A 15,927-nucleotide genomic window follows, 5' to 3' on the forward strand; every position below is an offset into this window, starting at 1 on the left:
TTTTCTCGCACAGAATAGAATAGGTTGACTTTTGTACTATGGAGGATAGTAGATTGACATAGGCTAGTGCTTTTGCTGTTTGCTAAGCTTACGCATCTTGTTGGCTGACGAAAAGTAAATGTGGACAGTTCTTCCAATATCTTCAATATGCACCTTAGAATTGGATAAGGACACGCGAAGATGCGTCGCCGATGTGTCTGTCTTCACTTGTAGCCTGTGAGAACCCGATCACGTTATGGAGAGCCATGTGAATGAGCGATGCTTCCGATTGTGCAGCACACTCAGGGAGAAGGGCACAACGCAGCACTTCGGGCCGAAAAAGGCATGGATTATTTGGGTGCATTACGGCCACAAAGGGGATTCGAGGCATTATCAAGTGCTAGTGAAATTGTGAATGAGAAACTATTGGAGTTGTACAGCCTGCACAAAAAACAAAGCAGAGCTCAAAGCAGAACCTTTCAAGCAACTTTTTTCAAATCAGAATTAGAATCTCATCATGCAGCCTTACAATGTATTAAAAATCTAAACATATAGCCCAACGTTTGTAGAACTAAAGTTACATTAAAAACTCGAAATTAAGCATATAGGAATACCTATTTCTGAGTTAACCTCTCAACACAGAATAGCCGCATGTTCACACTCCCTCAAATCGTTTAGAGAAAATATTTATATTTTATTCAGCTTTGTTCAATTGTTTTCTTCATAATATAAAATAATGCCACGGAATTATAAGTAAATCTTGTCTGCTAAATGAACTAGTGTAGCCCACAGCCATATGCCAAAGCCACATCAGGACCAAACATAAGGACAACTCAGAGGATGCTATTATTTTCTTCTGAAATAGACTACATTTTCTACATATCATGCTTCTTTAGACCTGTCTTTAATAAATAATGGATTTATTGTGAAGGTGTAGGCTATATTTCATGGATTTATTCGACTTTTTTGGAAGCCAGGAGATGCTAAATGTGTTTGTTAATTAATGGTCAATTACCGTGAGACCGACAGTTATTTGCTTGACAATCACTGGCTGACTAAATTTTGTGACCACCACAGCCCTACCGGTGGCCAATTCAATTGTTTGGACATGATTTAGGAAGAAACACACCTGTCTATGTAAGTTTACAGTGCATGTCAGAGCAGAAACCATACCATTAAGTCCAAGGAACTGTCTGTAGATCTCCGAGATTGTGCAGCATATAGGGAAGGGTATAAAATAATTTCTAGAATGTTGAACATTTCTAAGAGCACACTGGTTTCTATCATTGTGAAATGGAACAAATATAGAACTACCGAGACTGCCTAGAGATGGCCGTCCAACCAAACTGACCAACCGGTCAAGAAGACCTTGGTCAGGAAGATGACCAAGAACCCAATGACCACTTTGACAGAACTACGGAGTTCCTTAACTGAGATGGGAGAACTGAGATGGGAGAACCTACCAGAAGGACAACAGTCTCCACAGCACTTCACCAATCTGGGCTTCATGGGAGAGTGGCCACGGAAGCCACTCCTAAGAAAAAGGCACATGATGGCACACCTGGAGTTTACAAAAATGCACGTGAAAGACTCTGAGATCAAAAGGAAAATGATTCTGTGGTCTGATTAACCAAAAACACTTTGGCCTGAATGCAAAGCGCTATGTCTGGAGAAAACCAGGCACAGCTCGTCACCCATCTAACACCATCCCTACCGTGAAGCCTGATGGTGTCAGCATCATGCTATGGGGATGCTTTTCAGAGGCAGGAACTGGAGACTGGTAAGGATAGATGGAACAATGAATGGAGCCAAATACAGGAACATTTGAGTGGAAATGACCTTAGACTGGGGCAAAGATTTACGTTCCAACAGGACAATGACCCCAAGCATACAGCCAAAACAATGCTGGAATGGCTTCAGAACAATAATGTGAAAGTCCTTGAGTGGCCCAGCCAAAGCCCAGACTTGAATCCCATTGAAAATCTGCGTAAAGACTTGAAAATTGCTGTACACCGCCAATCCCCATCTAACTTAATCTGCAAGGAAGAATGGGAGAAAATCCCCAAATCCAGATGTGAAAAGCTGATACAGACATACCGAAGACGACTCAATACTGTAATCACCACGAAAGGTGCTTCTACAAAGTATTGACTCTCGGTGTGAATACTTATGTAAATTAGATATTTCTGTATTTCATTTTCAATACATTTGCTAAAATGTCGAAAAGCGTGTTTTCACTTTGTCATTATTGAGTATTGTATGTAGAAATCAATTTAGAATTCAGGCTTTAATACAATGTAGAATAAGTCAATGTGTATGAATACTTTCCCTCCACACTGCAGCCCAGGGTCTGGTGGGGTCTGGGTCTTGGCAGTCCTCTGGCAGCATTGTTCCCCTCAGCAAGTCCCTGCCGGCACCCATTGTCCCCCCTGCCCAGCGGGGGCTGTCAAGAGCCCCCTTTACGCCTCCTCTCTGGGTGCACACACCCTTGCCCCCTCGCGTTACCCCACCCCCACCTTTCCCTCCACAGCTGCCCCCTCTGACCTCTCACCCTCCCCCCATGCTGTCAGACCCAACCTCTCTCACAACACACACTCTTCTCTTCCAGCCTGCCCGTACCACACTACCCACTTCATGTACTTATTTACCCATTAATTCCTTATTCATCAAAGGGAATGATTCATGTGATATTTTTTACCAGCCACACCCATTGCTGTTGTTGTGCGTCTTAATTTTTATACCCATATTGTTTCACCAACAGCAAAGTATTAGTCAAGAGGCAGACATTTTGTTGTTCTCCATGCAGGAGCCTTCTAAATGCTGGAACATGTTAATGAGTGAGACCAGGGCGTAAAAGACAGGGATGTGGATCCTTAACCCCGATCTAATGGTGATTTAATGCCTATATTCAGGTTCCTAGAGCTCTCTGCTTCATTAACCCTGCGGTGTTAAGTACCCTAACACGCCCATGGACAGGACAGCAGTTCTCATCCATTTAGGTGTGGCACCAACAGGAAACACGAGGACTGCCTCACCATTGTAGATACATAGGCTAGAAATGCCTAGTGCTCATGTCCGTTCACACAAAGGAAAGTGGTGAAAGCAGACGGTCGAAGCCAAGACTTTCTGTGAGTTCAGCTTGGTTTTTTATTGATTTCATCTGAAAGCAGGGACACTTGACAATCAGCAGAGGACCTTAAGTCCACAGCACGTCATACATACACTCGGCTGGTTACATTTTAGTACCGCCTCACGCACTAGGCACCAGGGGAAGCAACCTGAGTGATGAAATGACGTCTGACAATCCCCATAGCTCCAGGCCATTAGAAGTGGTAATGGTGATGGCAGCTGTGGTGTTATTGTGATTATTCAAACTTGGTGTAATATAATGGTCACACCGATGGTTTTTGACTAGATAAGTGTGCACCCAGGTTTGTGCAGCCTCATTTAATATGCAGTGAAACGCGTCAGCGAAAGACCCTCATCATATTAGGCTCATATCTCCCTCTTTGTTTGGGTTAAATGAAACAGAAAGGTTGACATAAATGCAACCTTGTGTGTGTGCTCTCATGCTCTTGCTATCTCTATCCCTCTCTCTCTCCCTCTCCCCCCAGACACATGCACACACACACACACACCCAGTCATCCACTCATACACACAGTTAGTCACTGTTATATATACACACACACCATCGTACGATACATTGTTCAGTCCCTACACAAACCCTGTATATTTTCATCCACACAAAATAAAACACTAGCCGACCCCCCCAGCAGGGCTTTGTGGCTGTATTGAAAAATCTATTCACATACGATTCCCATAATTTAACTGTGAATAATACAGTGGCTCATTTGAAAAGCAACCGGTGAAGAGAACCCAGCTAGCAGACAGACGGTTGAGTTGGAAGACAGAGCAGCGGGAGAGAGAGCTGCTGCCATCATCCTTGCGGAGCTGAATGAGGAGAAAGAAGCTAATTGACTTCAGTCCTCGCTCACACCTACTGTATGACTCATGCGTTGTCATGTTCTATCAGCCAGCTAGACACACCGTAGTAAAATTGCTAATAGCAATACTGTAATTTTATTGCAAAGCAACAAATAAGAAAAATGTTATCTCTGAAGGTGGTGTTGGTAGAGTTCATAGAATGCATGGGGATTAAACACAAGGGCACTTTCTACTTCACTTCCTCTCCTCCAAAAGAAGAAAGGCCATGGCAGACAGACAGCGTCTAGCCCCATGCCCCACCACCACTACCAGCATGTACACATGTAGCTTTTCTCTCCTCTGTTTGTACCTCTCGTAGACGTGTCACCGGCTCTCTGGGAGTTTGCCTATCCATTAAGGGCCCCGTCCGGCTTCGCTTAAATAACTGCTGCCGCCACTCCAGGGCCATTAAGTAACCACCGCTGCCCGCCCAGCATCCAGATGAGAGCAGAGCCCCTTCCCCGATGTACTGTGGCCTGGCTGTTGGAAAGATTTCCAAAACACCAGAGCAGGAGTGAGACTAAGCCACCCCCCCCCCCCCCCCCGTTCCTCTCTTCCTCCTCCACCACCACCTCTTTTCAGGTGTCACTTTCGACCGACTCAATTTTACACTGTAATAGACCACCTGGGTCAGCTACTTTTCTCCTCTGCTTCCACCTTCCTCTTTTATCACTGCACCTCCCTTCATCTGTCAGCCCTTCACCTTGCCGCCCCCCCAAGACTGGACCGGCCGCATCACTTTGGAGCACTTAATTCCAGTTAACGCTAATCAGCGCTACAGCACTTCCCCAACACACAGGAGGCCCAGGAGAAAGACACTGTCTGTTCACCTCTGTGTGTACCCCTTTCTCTCACTCTCTCCCTCTTTTGTTTTCTCTATCTCTCTTTGTAATGTCTCTGTGTCCTCCTATGTCCTTCTTCCTCCTTCCACGCTTCCTCCTTCCAAGCTCCTTTAGTTGTCATGGGTTCAAATACTGTATTGAATTGCAAAGCGCTCAAAACATGACATACAGACTCTGAAAGCTTGTATGTTTTGAAAAGGAAATAGCTTTTTTATTACTTTGACTAGTGCAGCATATACTGTAGTTCATATTGATTAATTGTACTCTTCTCTTTTGCTCTTAACAAAGAGACAACAACCCTCATATTTTCTCTGACCCCAAGATTGCAGCTGACATCTTGTTTGCCTAACAGCATGGTAAACACGGTTCTTCTCAGAAAGACAGCTGCACTATTATGTCCATTTGTGTGAATGTATATATTGCAGGATGTATACTATTGTGGTGCTGGAGGGTGCAGGCAAAAAACTGAATACATGTTACTGTACCGCACGAGTGTGTGTGTGTGTGTCTGTGTGTGAAGGTATATCAGAGGTTAAAGGGCAATCTGTCTGCAAGAGCAGTGCCATTAGGATTAATGCACACACACTTACACACACTCATACATGCTGCACACGGTCATGTATGCGCATACACTCTCCTACACAGCCCTCCTGTGTGCCATTCACTTAACAGCATTTAACAGGTCTGGGTTTTATGGCCATATTAGTGTTATTATTGTGTGGGGGGAATGCAATTACTAGTAGTTGTACATTGAAATGGGAGAAGTGGGTTCAGACCTGGGTTTAAGTAGTATTCCAAAAATGTCAAATACTTTGAGCGTTTGCTTAAACCTGCTAGGTTGGGTGGTTGTACTTTTGGGACTTTTTATTGGTTCCATTGCAACAGGTAAGCTCAATCGAGCACAGCTAAAGTATTTGAAATTATTTTGAATAGTAGTTAAACCCAGATCTGGTAGGGTTAAATTAGTGTTTCCTTCCGCCATGTCCAGACTTCACCTCATCCCGGACCCAGGTCAAAGGCCTGCTAAAATCTTACATTCCTGCAGTTTTCCTCTCCCCCTTTCTCCCTCCCTCTCTCTTTCTCAAATTCTGTCACTCTCCCTTCTCACTATCTCCCACCTCTCTCATTCCCTCAATTGCCCTGTTCCTGTTTGCCTCCAAAACTACTCAAACCATTTTCATTTCTCAACTGGACATTAATTGTTTGTGTGATAGCCCTGAGGTAGTGGGCAAGCTCTGACCACTGTGCTGTCTCCAGAGCACCCTGTGTTGTTACATTAGAGCGAGAGGGAGAGAGGAAGGCCTGTCAGTCAAGCCACCTTAAGTGCCTCAAGTCCTGGAGGGATTCCAGTGAAAATCGGCCCCAATCAATGGCCCCCTTTTCATTGATAAAAGAAGAGGGAGAAGAAGATGTTGTGGGGGAGAAAAAAAGCAAAAGAAAGAGGGCTAGAGAAAGCCAGAAGGGAGTCTTGTCAGTATTTATTTGCACAGAAGCACCGTTACAGCCTCACTGTCAGAAGATTTAAGGACAGGCCCCGTTTTTGTCTCATCTTGTTGTTGTTGTTTTTTTACCTTTCTCTCCCTCTACCCCATCGCTCTCTTCACCGCTCACATGGTTGCTTGAATTTTCCTCTCACTACCTTTTTCTCATCTGTCTCCTCTTCTCTTCCCCTCACTCTCTCTCTCTCTCTCTCTCTCTCTCTCTCTCTTCCTCCCTCTCTCCCTCCCTTTTCCCCCTTTCCCTTTCATTCTCTCCTGGGTGTGGATGGGAGACAGTGATTGATCCAGGGGGAGGACTGTCTCTGGGCCTCCCTCTCGTGCATTTATGAACATGAGTCCGCTGCTCCTCATAGATTTTTAAATTAGTGGCAGCTTTGCCCCAAAGATGCGTTATTGACTGATGAAATAGAAGCTGAGCTCTAAACACTCACTCTTTCCCTAGAGTTTTCCCCAGTCTGGTAATTGAAAAGTGTGTGTGTGTGCGCGCTGTATTCCTGTGTGTGACTATATCTCTGCTGGAGAAAAATGAACACTACTTGTTGGGCTCGAGACTCAATTGAAATATAAAGCACATCGTTATACCTTTTCATGTGCTTAAAAAAATGGATTTAGAAAACCTATCCTCAGTGGCCTCTATGAAGGCCTTAGCCATATTCAAGTGTTCTCTACCAAGCATGAGATACAGGGCCATTGCACATCCCATTGTGTTGACGGTTCCCTGTATGCTAAAACAGTCCTTAGCCTGCCTGTTATACTGCTCACATCGTTTGTCATTGCTCTCAACTTGGTGCTGACCTCTTGTGGTAAGGAATCACAGTTGCAATGTTCAAGCCTGTGTGCTTTTCCCAGTGGTGTTTTACAATGATCGACACCTCGTTTGGTTTAGGATACGTATTTCTTTATAAAGGATCTAACAGATCTCAAGAAATGTACATCATTGTACAATGAACAAGAATGTTGAATATCCATAGAACAGAGATGAAATGGTCTTTATTCAGGAGTAGGGCCAAGAATGACGTGTCATTTCACTACAGGACTGTCAACATGTTATGATTTGTCAGATTTATTCTCAACATTATCTCCTACTCAATTGAAGATACAAACCAGACTAAATGAGAAAAGAAAACTCACCTTGTCCTCCCTCTCTCTCTCCATTAGGCTCGGACATGGCCATCTTCTGCCTGCTGTGTGGGAAGCGCTTCCAGGCGCAGCCGGCACTGCAGCAACACATGGAGGTCCACGCCGGTGTGCGCAGCTACATCTGCAGTGAGTGCAACCGCACCTTCCCCAGCCACACGGCACTCAAACGTCACCTTCGCTCTCACACAGGTCAGTGGCAGTGGCGACGCATACTGTCTAGTAGCAACTACAAAGTATGTGGACACCCCTTCAAATGAGTGTATTCTGCTTTTTCAGCCACACCCATTGCTGACAGGTGTATAAAATCGAGCAAACAGCCATGCAATCACTGAGCTCAGTGACTTTCAACGTCGCACCTTCATAGGATCCCACCTTTCCAACAAGACAGTTTGCTAGAGCTGCCCCGGTCAACTGTAAGTGCTATTATTGTGAAGTGGAAACGTCTAGGAGCAACAACGGCTCAGCCGCGAAGTGGAAAGCCTTCCCAGAAGATTGGAGGCTGTTATAACAGCAAAGGGGGGACCAACTCCATATATTAATGCCCATGATTTTTGAATGAGATGTTTGACAAGCAGGTGTCCACATTCTTTTAGTTATGTAGTGTATGTCAACTCCCCCTCTATCCTAGTGCACTAGGACACACTCCTTTAGGCTACTCATGTTCTCTCACACTAACCAGTCAACTCAAACTCCTCTGACTACCCTACTAACAAATGACGTTGTCACTACGTTGCAGATAGATTGTGAGAAGGTTGGTCATCACATTAGGCAATTTGTGAGGTAATAATTACACTTATGCTGTGGCAACATACTTTTGCAATGATGTGGCAACAAGTGAAAGCTACACATAGACCTCCTAAAGACTGACAGGGAAAAGGTTGTCAACACAGTCTCCTTAGGTCAGCAGCTGTAAAGGAATCCATATTTCTTATGATGGCGTGATGGATTGTTCCGTTGACAGACATGGATGACAGTATATTTGACTAGTGGCGATGTCTCAGTAGTCTAGCATGAGTTTAGACTCTAGAGCCCTGCAGGGCAACAACACGTGTCTCACCACATTATGCTCATGGCTTTGGCTTCTGAACATGGTTGCCTATTATCTAACTCACTACAATGGTTCTTCCTAGAAGGAATCGTGTAATCCCGACTCAAAAAGTTATTATTTATTTTTTTATTTAATCTTTTATTTAACTAGGCAAGTCAGTTAAGAACAAATTCTTATTTATAATAATGGCCTACCGGGAACAGTGGGTTAACTACCTTGTTCAGAGGCAGAACAACAGATTTTTACCTTGTCAGCTCAGGGATTCGATCCAGCAACATTTCGGTTACTGGCCTAACACTCTAATCACTAGGCTACCTGCCGCCCTAGTCTACTATTTGCATGGCTGGCTGAATAAACAGAGAGATCTGGTCATTTGCTGAATAAATTCATGCCATGATCAAACGGAGCTGCTACTGTATATACCTCCAGGCTGGCTCGTTGGTGAGTAAAGGCAATGTTAATACTGTCAGTTGTGAGAAGGACGAGGCTGGTGAGAGAAATAGCCTGGCGGATGAGGTGATTTAGGGAAAAGCCCCTGTTACCGTGACAGAATATAAGAACATGGAAATGAATCCCATTTCGCTTGCAAAGGATGGACGCTCTCATCTTCCCTTTTTTTCCTCTCTATCCTCCGCCGTCTGTCTGCGACCTTAAATAACCGTCTCTATGTCAGAGCTGATCTAGCTCACCGGCTCACGGATAAATATTTGAGATGAAGGTGGCGAGATGAGCGCAGCCAGCTTATTTGCAAGCCGAGCTGCAGTGATTTAGTGCGAGTGACAAGGTGAGGCGGTCCTGTATACTGTACCCCCGCGTCTGCTTCTCTGTTTTCGCGACAATCCTCGGGAGAGGACCAATGACGTATACAGTGCAATAGGAAAGTATTCAGAGCCCTTGACTTTTTCCACATTTTGTTACTTTACTGCCTTATTCTAAAATTAATTAAATAGTTGTATTCCCTCATCAATCTACACACAATACCCCATAATGACAAAGCAAAAACAGGTTTTTAGAACTTTTTGCTAATTTATTAAAAATAAAAAACTTATATCACAATTACATAAGTATTCAGACCCTTTACTCAGTACTTTGTTGAAGCACTTTTGGCAGCGATTACAGCCTTGAGTCTTCTTGGGTATGACGCTACAAGCTTGGCACACCTGTATTTGGGGAGTTTCTCCTTCTCTGCAGATCCTCTCAAGCTCTGTCAGGTTGGATGGGGAGTGTCGCTGCACAGCTACTTTCAGGTCTCTCCAGAGATGTTCAATGGGGTTCAAGTCCGGGCTCTGGCTGGGCCACTCAAGGACATTCAGAGACTTGTCCTGAAGCCCCTCCTGCATTGTCTTGGCTGTGTGCTTAGGGTCGTTGTCCTGTAGTAAGGTGAACTTTCGCCCCAGTCTGAGGTCCTGAGCGCTCTGGAGCAGGTTTTCATCAAGGATCTCTCTGTACTTTGCTCCGTTCATATTTCCCTCGATCCTGATGAGTCTCCCAGTCTCTGCCGCTGAAAAACATCCCCACAGCATGATGCTGCTAGCACCATGCTTCACCGTAGGGATGGTGCCAGGTTTCCTCCAGACATGACGCTTGGCATTCAGGCCAAAGAGTTCAATCTTGGTTTCGTCAGACCAAAGAATCTTGTTAATCATGGTCATAGTCCTTTAGGTGCCTTCGGCAAACTCGAAGCTGGCTGTCATGTGCCTTTGACTGTGGAGTGGCTTCCGTCTGGCCATTCTACCATAAAGACCTGATTGGTGGTGCTGCAGAGAAGGTTCTCCCATCTCCACAGAGGAACTCTGGAGCTCTGTCAGTGACTATCGGGCTCTTGGTCACCTCCCTGACCAAGGCCCTTCTCCCCTGATTGATCAGTTTGGCCTAGCGCTCTAGGAAGCGTCTTGGTGGTTCCAAAATTCTTCCATTGAAGAATGATGGAGGCCGCTGTGTTCTTGGGGACCTTCAATGCTGCAGATATTTTTTGTTACCCTTCCTCAGATCGGTGCCTCGAAATAATCCTGTTTCGGAGCTCTATGGACAATTCCTTCATGGCTTGGTTTTTGCTCTGACATGCACTGTCAACTGTGGGACCTTATATAGACAGGTGTGTGCCTTTCCAAATCACGTCCAATCAATTGAATTTACCACAGGTGGACTCCAAGTTGTAGAAACATCTCAAGGATGAGCCATTTAAACAGGATGTACCTGAGCTCAATTTCGATTATCATAGCAAAGGGTCTGAATATTTCTGTTTTTTATTTTTAATACATTAGCAAAAAATTCTGAACCTGTTTTTGCTTTGTCATCATGTCATTGTGTGTAGATTAATGAGGGGGAAAAAATATTGAGTCAATTTTATAATAAGGCTGTAATGTAACATGTGGAAAACGTCAAGGGGTCTGAACATTTTTTTGTTTGTTGCTATGCATTGGCCAATGAGAGGCTTTAAGCCACCGGTCGCCCATATTGGCACTCTTCAGAAGAAGCAGTCCTCCACAGGAATGAATGGATTTCTACAGTATTTAAATGAAATATTTCAAGGACAGAATTTAACTATTGCTTTCTTGTAGTGGGGACAGTAACATTAGTTCTCTCTAAAAAATTATACTTTTAAGGAATGATAAAAATATATTTTTAATTATGTTTAGTTCACATAACTTTTAAAAGTATGCATTAAGTTGTCTGTAATAGAATAAACATGGAAAATACAAACGTAGACATTAATAAATGCATTTCTATAGCTTCCAAAATATTTTTTACAATGGTGGTGGAGTGCCAAGATGGAGGCGCGGTGGTTTCGAAACAGTGCCCCCTGTCAGTCATCTAGTGTATATATAAACCATTGTCAGGGACACGAGGACGGTCCCCGTGCACGACTCCCTGAAATGTCATCCCCAACCCCAATCTCGGCATGAGCAGCAAGACGAGACAGCAGCACCGTGCTGTTTTGAACCTGATCCTCCATATGTGTGTATTAAATTGCAATGAGCCAGTCACAAGCACACTGTAATATGATGTGGTGCCTTTGTCAAGGGATAAAAAAAAATGTCGCCATGGTGCCTAAAATAATCCCTAATTTCAAGAAAGGGGAAATAACTGACAAATCTTACATGCATTTGCCGTTTTAATGTTTGTGTGTTATAGGGGAGAGATCGGATGTAAAAACACGCAGTAGCAGGTTATGTCGAGAGCAAAAGTCAAGCAGTCCTGTCTTCATCTCAGTTAGAGACATCATCGCCCTCTTCCAACAAGTCCATCATCGTCACTTATACTGTGCCTTCAGAAAGTATTCATACCCTTTGACTTACTCCACATTTTGTTGTTACAGCCTGAATTCAAATGCCTGAATCTCACCCATCTACACACTATACCCCATAATGACAAAGTGCAAACATGTTTTTATAAATGTTTGCACATTTATTGAAAATTAAATACAGAAATATCTAATTTCCCGTGTTGCTTTGGCTGTATGCTTGGGGTCATTGTCCCGTAACTCTTCTACCAAGTCTCAGGTTGTTTGCACTCTGAAGCAGATTCTAATCATTGATTTGCCTGTATTTGGCTCCATTCATTGTTCCCTCTATCCTTACCAGTCTCCCAGTCCCTGCCGCTGAAAACCATCCCCATAGCATGATGCTGCCACCACCATGCATCACGGTAGGGATGGTGTTAGATGGGTGATGAGCTGTTCCTGGTTTTCTCCAGACATAGCTCTTTGCATTCAGGCCAAATAGTACAATTTTTGGCTCATCAGACCACATAATTTTTTGCATGCCTTTTTGTAAACTCCAGGTGTGCTGTCATGTGCCTTTTTCTCTGGATTGGCTTCTGTCTGGCCACTCTCCCATAAAGTCCAGATTGGGGAAAAACTCTAGACTGTTGTCCTTCTGGCATGTTCTCCCATTTCAGCCAAGGAACTTTGTCGTTCTGTCAGACTGGTCATTGGGTTCTTGGTCATCTCCCTGACCAAGGTCCTTCTTTCCTGGTTGCTCAGTTTGGTCGGACGGCCAGCTCTAGGCAGATTCTGAGTAGTTCCATATTTCTTCCATTACCCAATGATGGAGACCACTGTGTTCTTGGTAAATTTCAACTCTCTTGAAATTGTTTTATACCCATCCCCAGCTATATGCTGCACAATCTCGGCGATGTACAGACAGTTCCTTGGACTTCATGGTATAGTTTCTGTGGGACCTTATGTAGACAGGTGTGTTTCTTTCTGAATCATGTCCAAATAATTGAATTGGCCACAGCTGAACATCACAGGTGGACATTATAGTGACATCTCAAGGATGACCGAAGGAAATTGGATGCACCTAAATTCAATTTGGAGTGTCATAGCAAAGGCGTGTGAATACTTACAGTACCAGTCAAAGGTTTGGACACACTTACTCATTCCAGGGTCTTTCTTTATTTTTACTATTTTCTACATTGTAGAATAATAGTGAAGACTTCAAATCTATGAAATAACCAAAAAGTATTAAACAAATCAAAATATATTTGAGATTCTTCAAAGTAGCCACCCTTTGCCTTGATGTCCTCTTTGCATACTCTTGGCATTCTCTCAACCAGCTTCATGAGATAGTCACCTGGAATGCATTTCAATTAACAGGTGTGCCTTGTTGAAAGTTAATTTGTGGAATTTTTTAACCAATCGGTTGTGTTGTGACAAGGTAGGGGTGGTATTCAGAAGATAGCCCTATTTGGTGAAAGACCTAGTCCATATTATGGCAAGAACAGCTCAAATAAGCAAAGAGAAATGACAGTCGATCCTTAATTTAAGACATGAAGGTCCGTCAATCTGGAATATTTCAAGAACTTTTAAGGTTTCTTCAAGTGCAAGACGCAAACACCATAAAGCGCTATGATGAAACTGGCTCTCATGAGGACCGCCACTGGAAAGGAAGACCCAGAGTTACCTCTGCTGCAGAGGATAAGTTCATTAGAGTTACCAGCCCAAATAAATGCTTCACAGAGTTCAAGTAACAGACACATCTCAACATCAACTGTTCAGAAAAGACTGCGTGAATCAGGCCTTCATGTTTGAATTTCTGCAAAGAAACCTCTACTAAAGGACACCAATGCAAAGAAGAGACTTGCTTGGGCCAAGAAACACGAGTAATGGACATTAGACCAGTGGAAATCTGTCCTTTTAGTCTGAGTCCAAATTTGAGATTTTTGGTTTCAACCGCCGTGTCTTTGCGAGACGCAGAGTAGGTGAACGGATGATCTCCGCATGTGTGGTTCCCACCATGAAGCATTGAGGAGGAGGTGTGGCGGTGCTTTGCTGGTGACACTGAGTGATTTATTTAGAATTCAAGGCACACTTAACCAGCATGGCTACCACAGCATTCTGCAGTGATACACCATCCTATCTGGTTTGCGCTTAGTGGGACTATCATTCGTTTCTCAACAAGACAATGACCCAACACAACTCCCGGCTGTGTAAGGGCTATTTGACCAAGAAGGAGAGTGATGGAGTGCTGCATCAGATGACCTGGCCTCCACAATCAACTGACCTCAACCCAATTGGGATGAGTTGGACTACGGAGTGAAGGAAAAGCAGCCAACAAGTGCTCAGCATATGTGGGAACTCCTTCAAGACTGTTGGAAAAGCATTCCAGGTAAAGCTCGTTGAGAAAATGCCAAGAGTGTGCAAAGCTGTCATCAAGGCAAAGGGTGGCTACTTTGAAGAATCTAAAATACAAAATGTATTTTGATTTGTGTAACACATTTTTGGTTACTACATGTTATTTCATAGTTTAAATGTCTTCACTATTATTCTACAATGTAAAAATAAAGAAAATCCCTTGATTGAGTAGGTGTGCCCAAACATTCTGACTGGTACTGTATGTACATGAGAAATGTATGTATTTCATTGTCAATAAATTTACAAACATTTCTTAAAACATGTTTTCACTGTCATTATGGGGTATTGTGTGTAGATGGGTGAGAAATTCAGCCTGTAATGCAAAATGGGGAATAAGTCAAGGGGTATGAACTTTCTGAAGGCATTGTATGTCTTCTGCCTTCAACCTCACAGCTGCAAGCGCAATAGCTGGAGCAAGTACAATATGCGCAATAGCTGGAGCGAGTACAATATACACAACATACGCATGCTTGACACATCATTGTTTCGGTAGACCGATAGCTTTGGAAATCAGCTTCGCTGATATTGCCCTCTGTTTGACATTGGTTTACTATTGATGACAGAGCGAGGCAACAGATTTAATTTAGCTTGATACACTGTAATAATCTGCCATTTATTTATTCCCTGGAGAAGAGTACACTAACCCCACAGTCTATTTCCCTCTCACTTCTTCCTCTCTGTCTCTATTAATCTGTAATCCCCATTTGTATTCTCTGAGACATTCTATCTATCCCTCTCCCTCTTTCTACCCTCTCTCGCTTCATCTCTGTGCCTCAAAAGAGAGGCTGCACACACACAAGCACACACACACGGGCACACTGTTGTACAATGGGGTCTCATAATGATGGCAGCCTCCTCCGTCCTCCCTCCCCACCGCGCTTGCAGACGCGCGCCCTGGCCCGGGCCCTCATTAATATTCCGTTGTTGTACAACGGTCGCTTGTGTATTTTAACTCAGAGCCCATTTGCCGTCTGCGGCGGAGTGTTTTGTGTTCGCAGCTGTGTTTGATAGCGCTAGAGAGAGAGAGAGAGAAGGATAGCTAGAGGGGAGAGAGAGAGAGTGCCCTGGCAGTGACAGAGCCCCCTGATTTACTGATGCTTATCGCATAATGAACCCGCCCTCGGTGCCCACGGGCACACGGCGCTCACGCCAGTGCCTGGGGGAGAGGGGTAGACTTAAGGGGGGGGGGGGGGGGGGGTTGAGGCAGCAGGTACACTGTCCACACCAGCCCCCCCCCCCAGGGGGCATGGAAACGCAGGTGGCAGTGCCCAGTGTACCCAAGGGTCCACTCCTAGTCCACTGTTCTGCCTCAGTGTGCTGGATCCTCATCTCTGCCCCCTCGCTGTCATTAGACCCCAGCAGGCACTCTGTCTGACAGACACACAGAGAAAGGGAGAGAGGAGGGGGAGCAGCAGAGCGGTGCAGTGAGAGAGACAGAGATAGAAAGAGTTGTGGGGGGGTGGAGTGAGAGAAGGGAAAGGAGGGAGGGGAGAGATAGTGAAGGCCTTCTGATTTACGATGCTGTATCTCCAGTGCCTGGGAGCATAATGTATTCCTGACTAAATGAAGTCCTGCCTGGCCTTTGGATTGCAGCACAATGTGATTATGGCATTCGCTTACAAATATTGACTTTTTGCATAAGGAGCAATGAAGTCCCCTCCCTGCTAATAAGAATGACATTTTATTAATTACATATGTATATGTATATATGTGTGTGTATATATATATATATATATATATATATATATATATATATATATATATATATATATATATATATATATATATATATATAT

The 15,927-nt window shown here is 44.1% G+C and overlaps 1 protein-coding gene across 3 annotated transcripts in view; it reads left to right on the forward strand.

Moving 5' to 3' along the window:
• LOC120056990 (zinc finger and BTB domain-containing protein 16-A) overlaps positions 1-15,927 on the forward strand; it is a 179,730-nt gene that overhangs the window by 154,388 nt on the left and 9,415 nt on the right. For all 3 annotated transcript variants that reach the window (XM_039005319.1, XM_039005321.1, XM_039005320.1), the window contains exon 5: positions 7,464-7,634. In XM_039005319.1, the coding sequence (XP_038861247.1) occupies positions 7,464-7,634 (171 nt within the window). The remainder of the gene's footprint in view (positions 1-7,463; positions 7,635-15,927) is intronic.

Source organism: Salvelinus namaycush, chromosome 12, assembly GCF_016432855.1.
Source record: "Salvelinus namaycush isolate Seneca chromosome 12, SaNama_1.0, whole genome shotgun sequence".
NCBI lineage: Eukaryota > Metazoa > Chordata > Actinopteri > Salmoniformes > Salmonidae > Salvelinus > Salvelinus namaycush.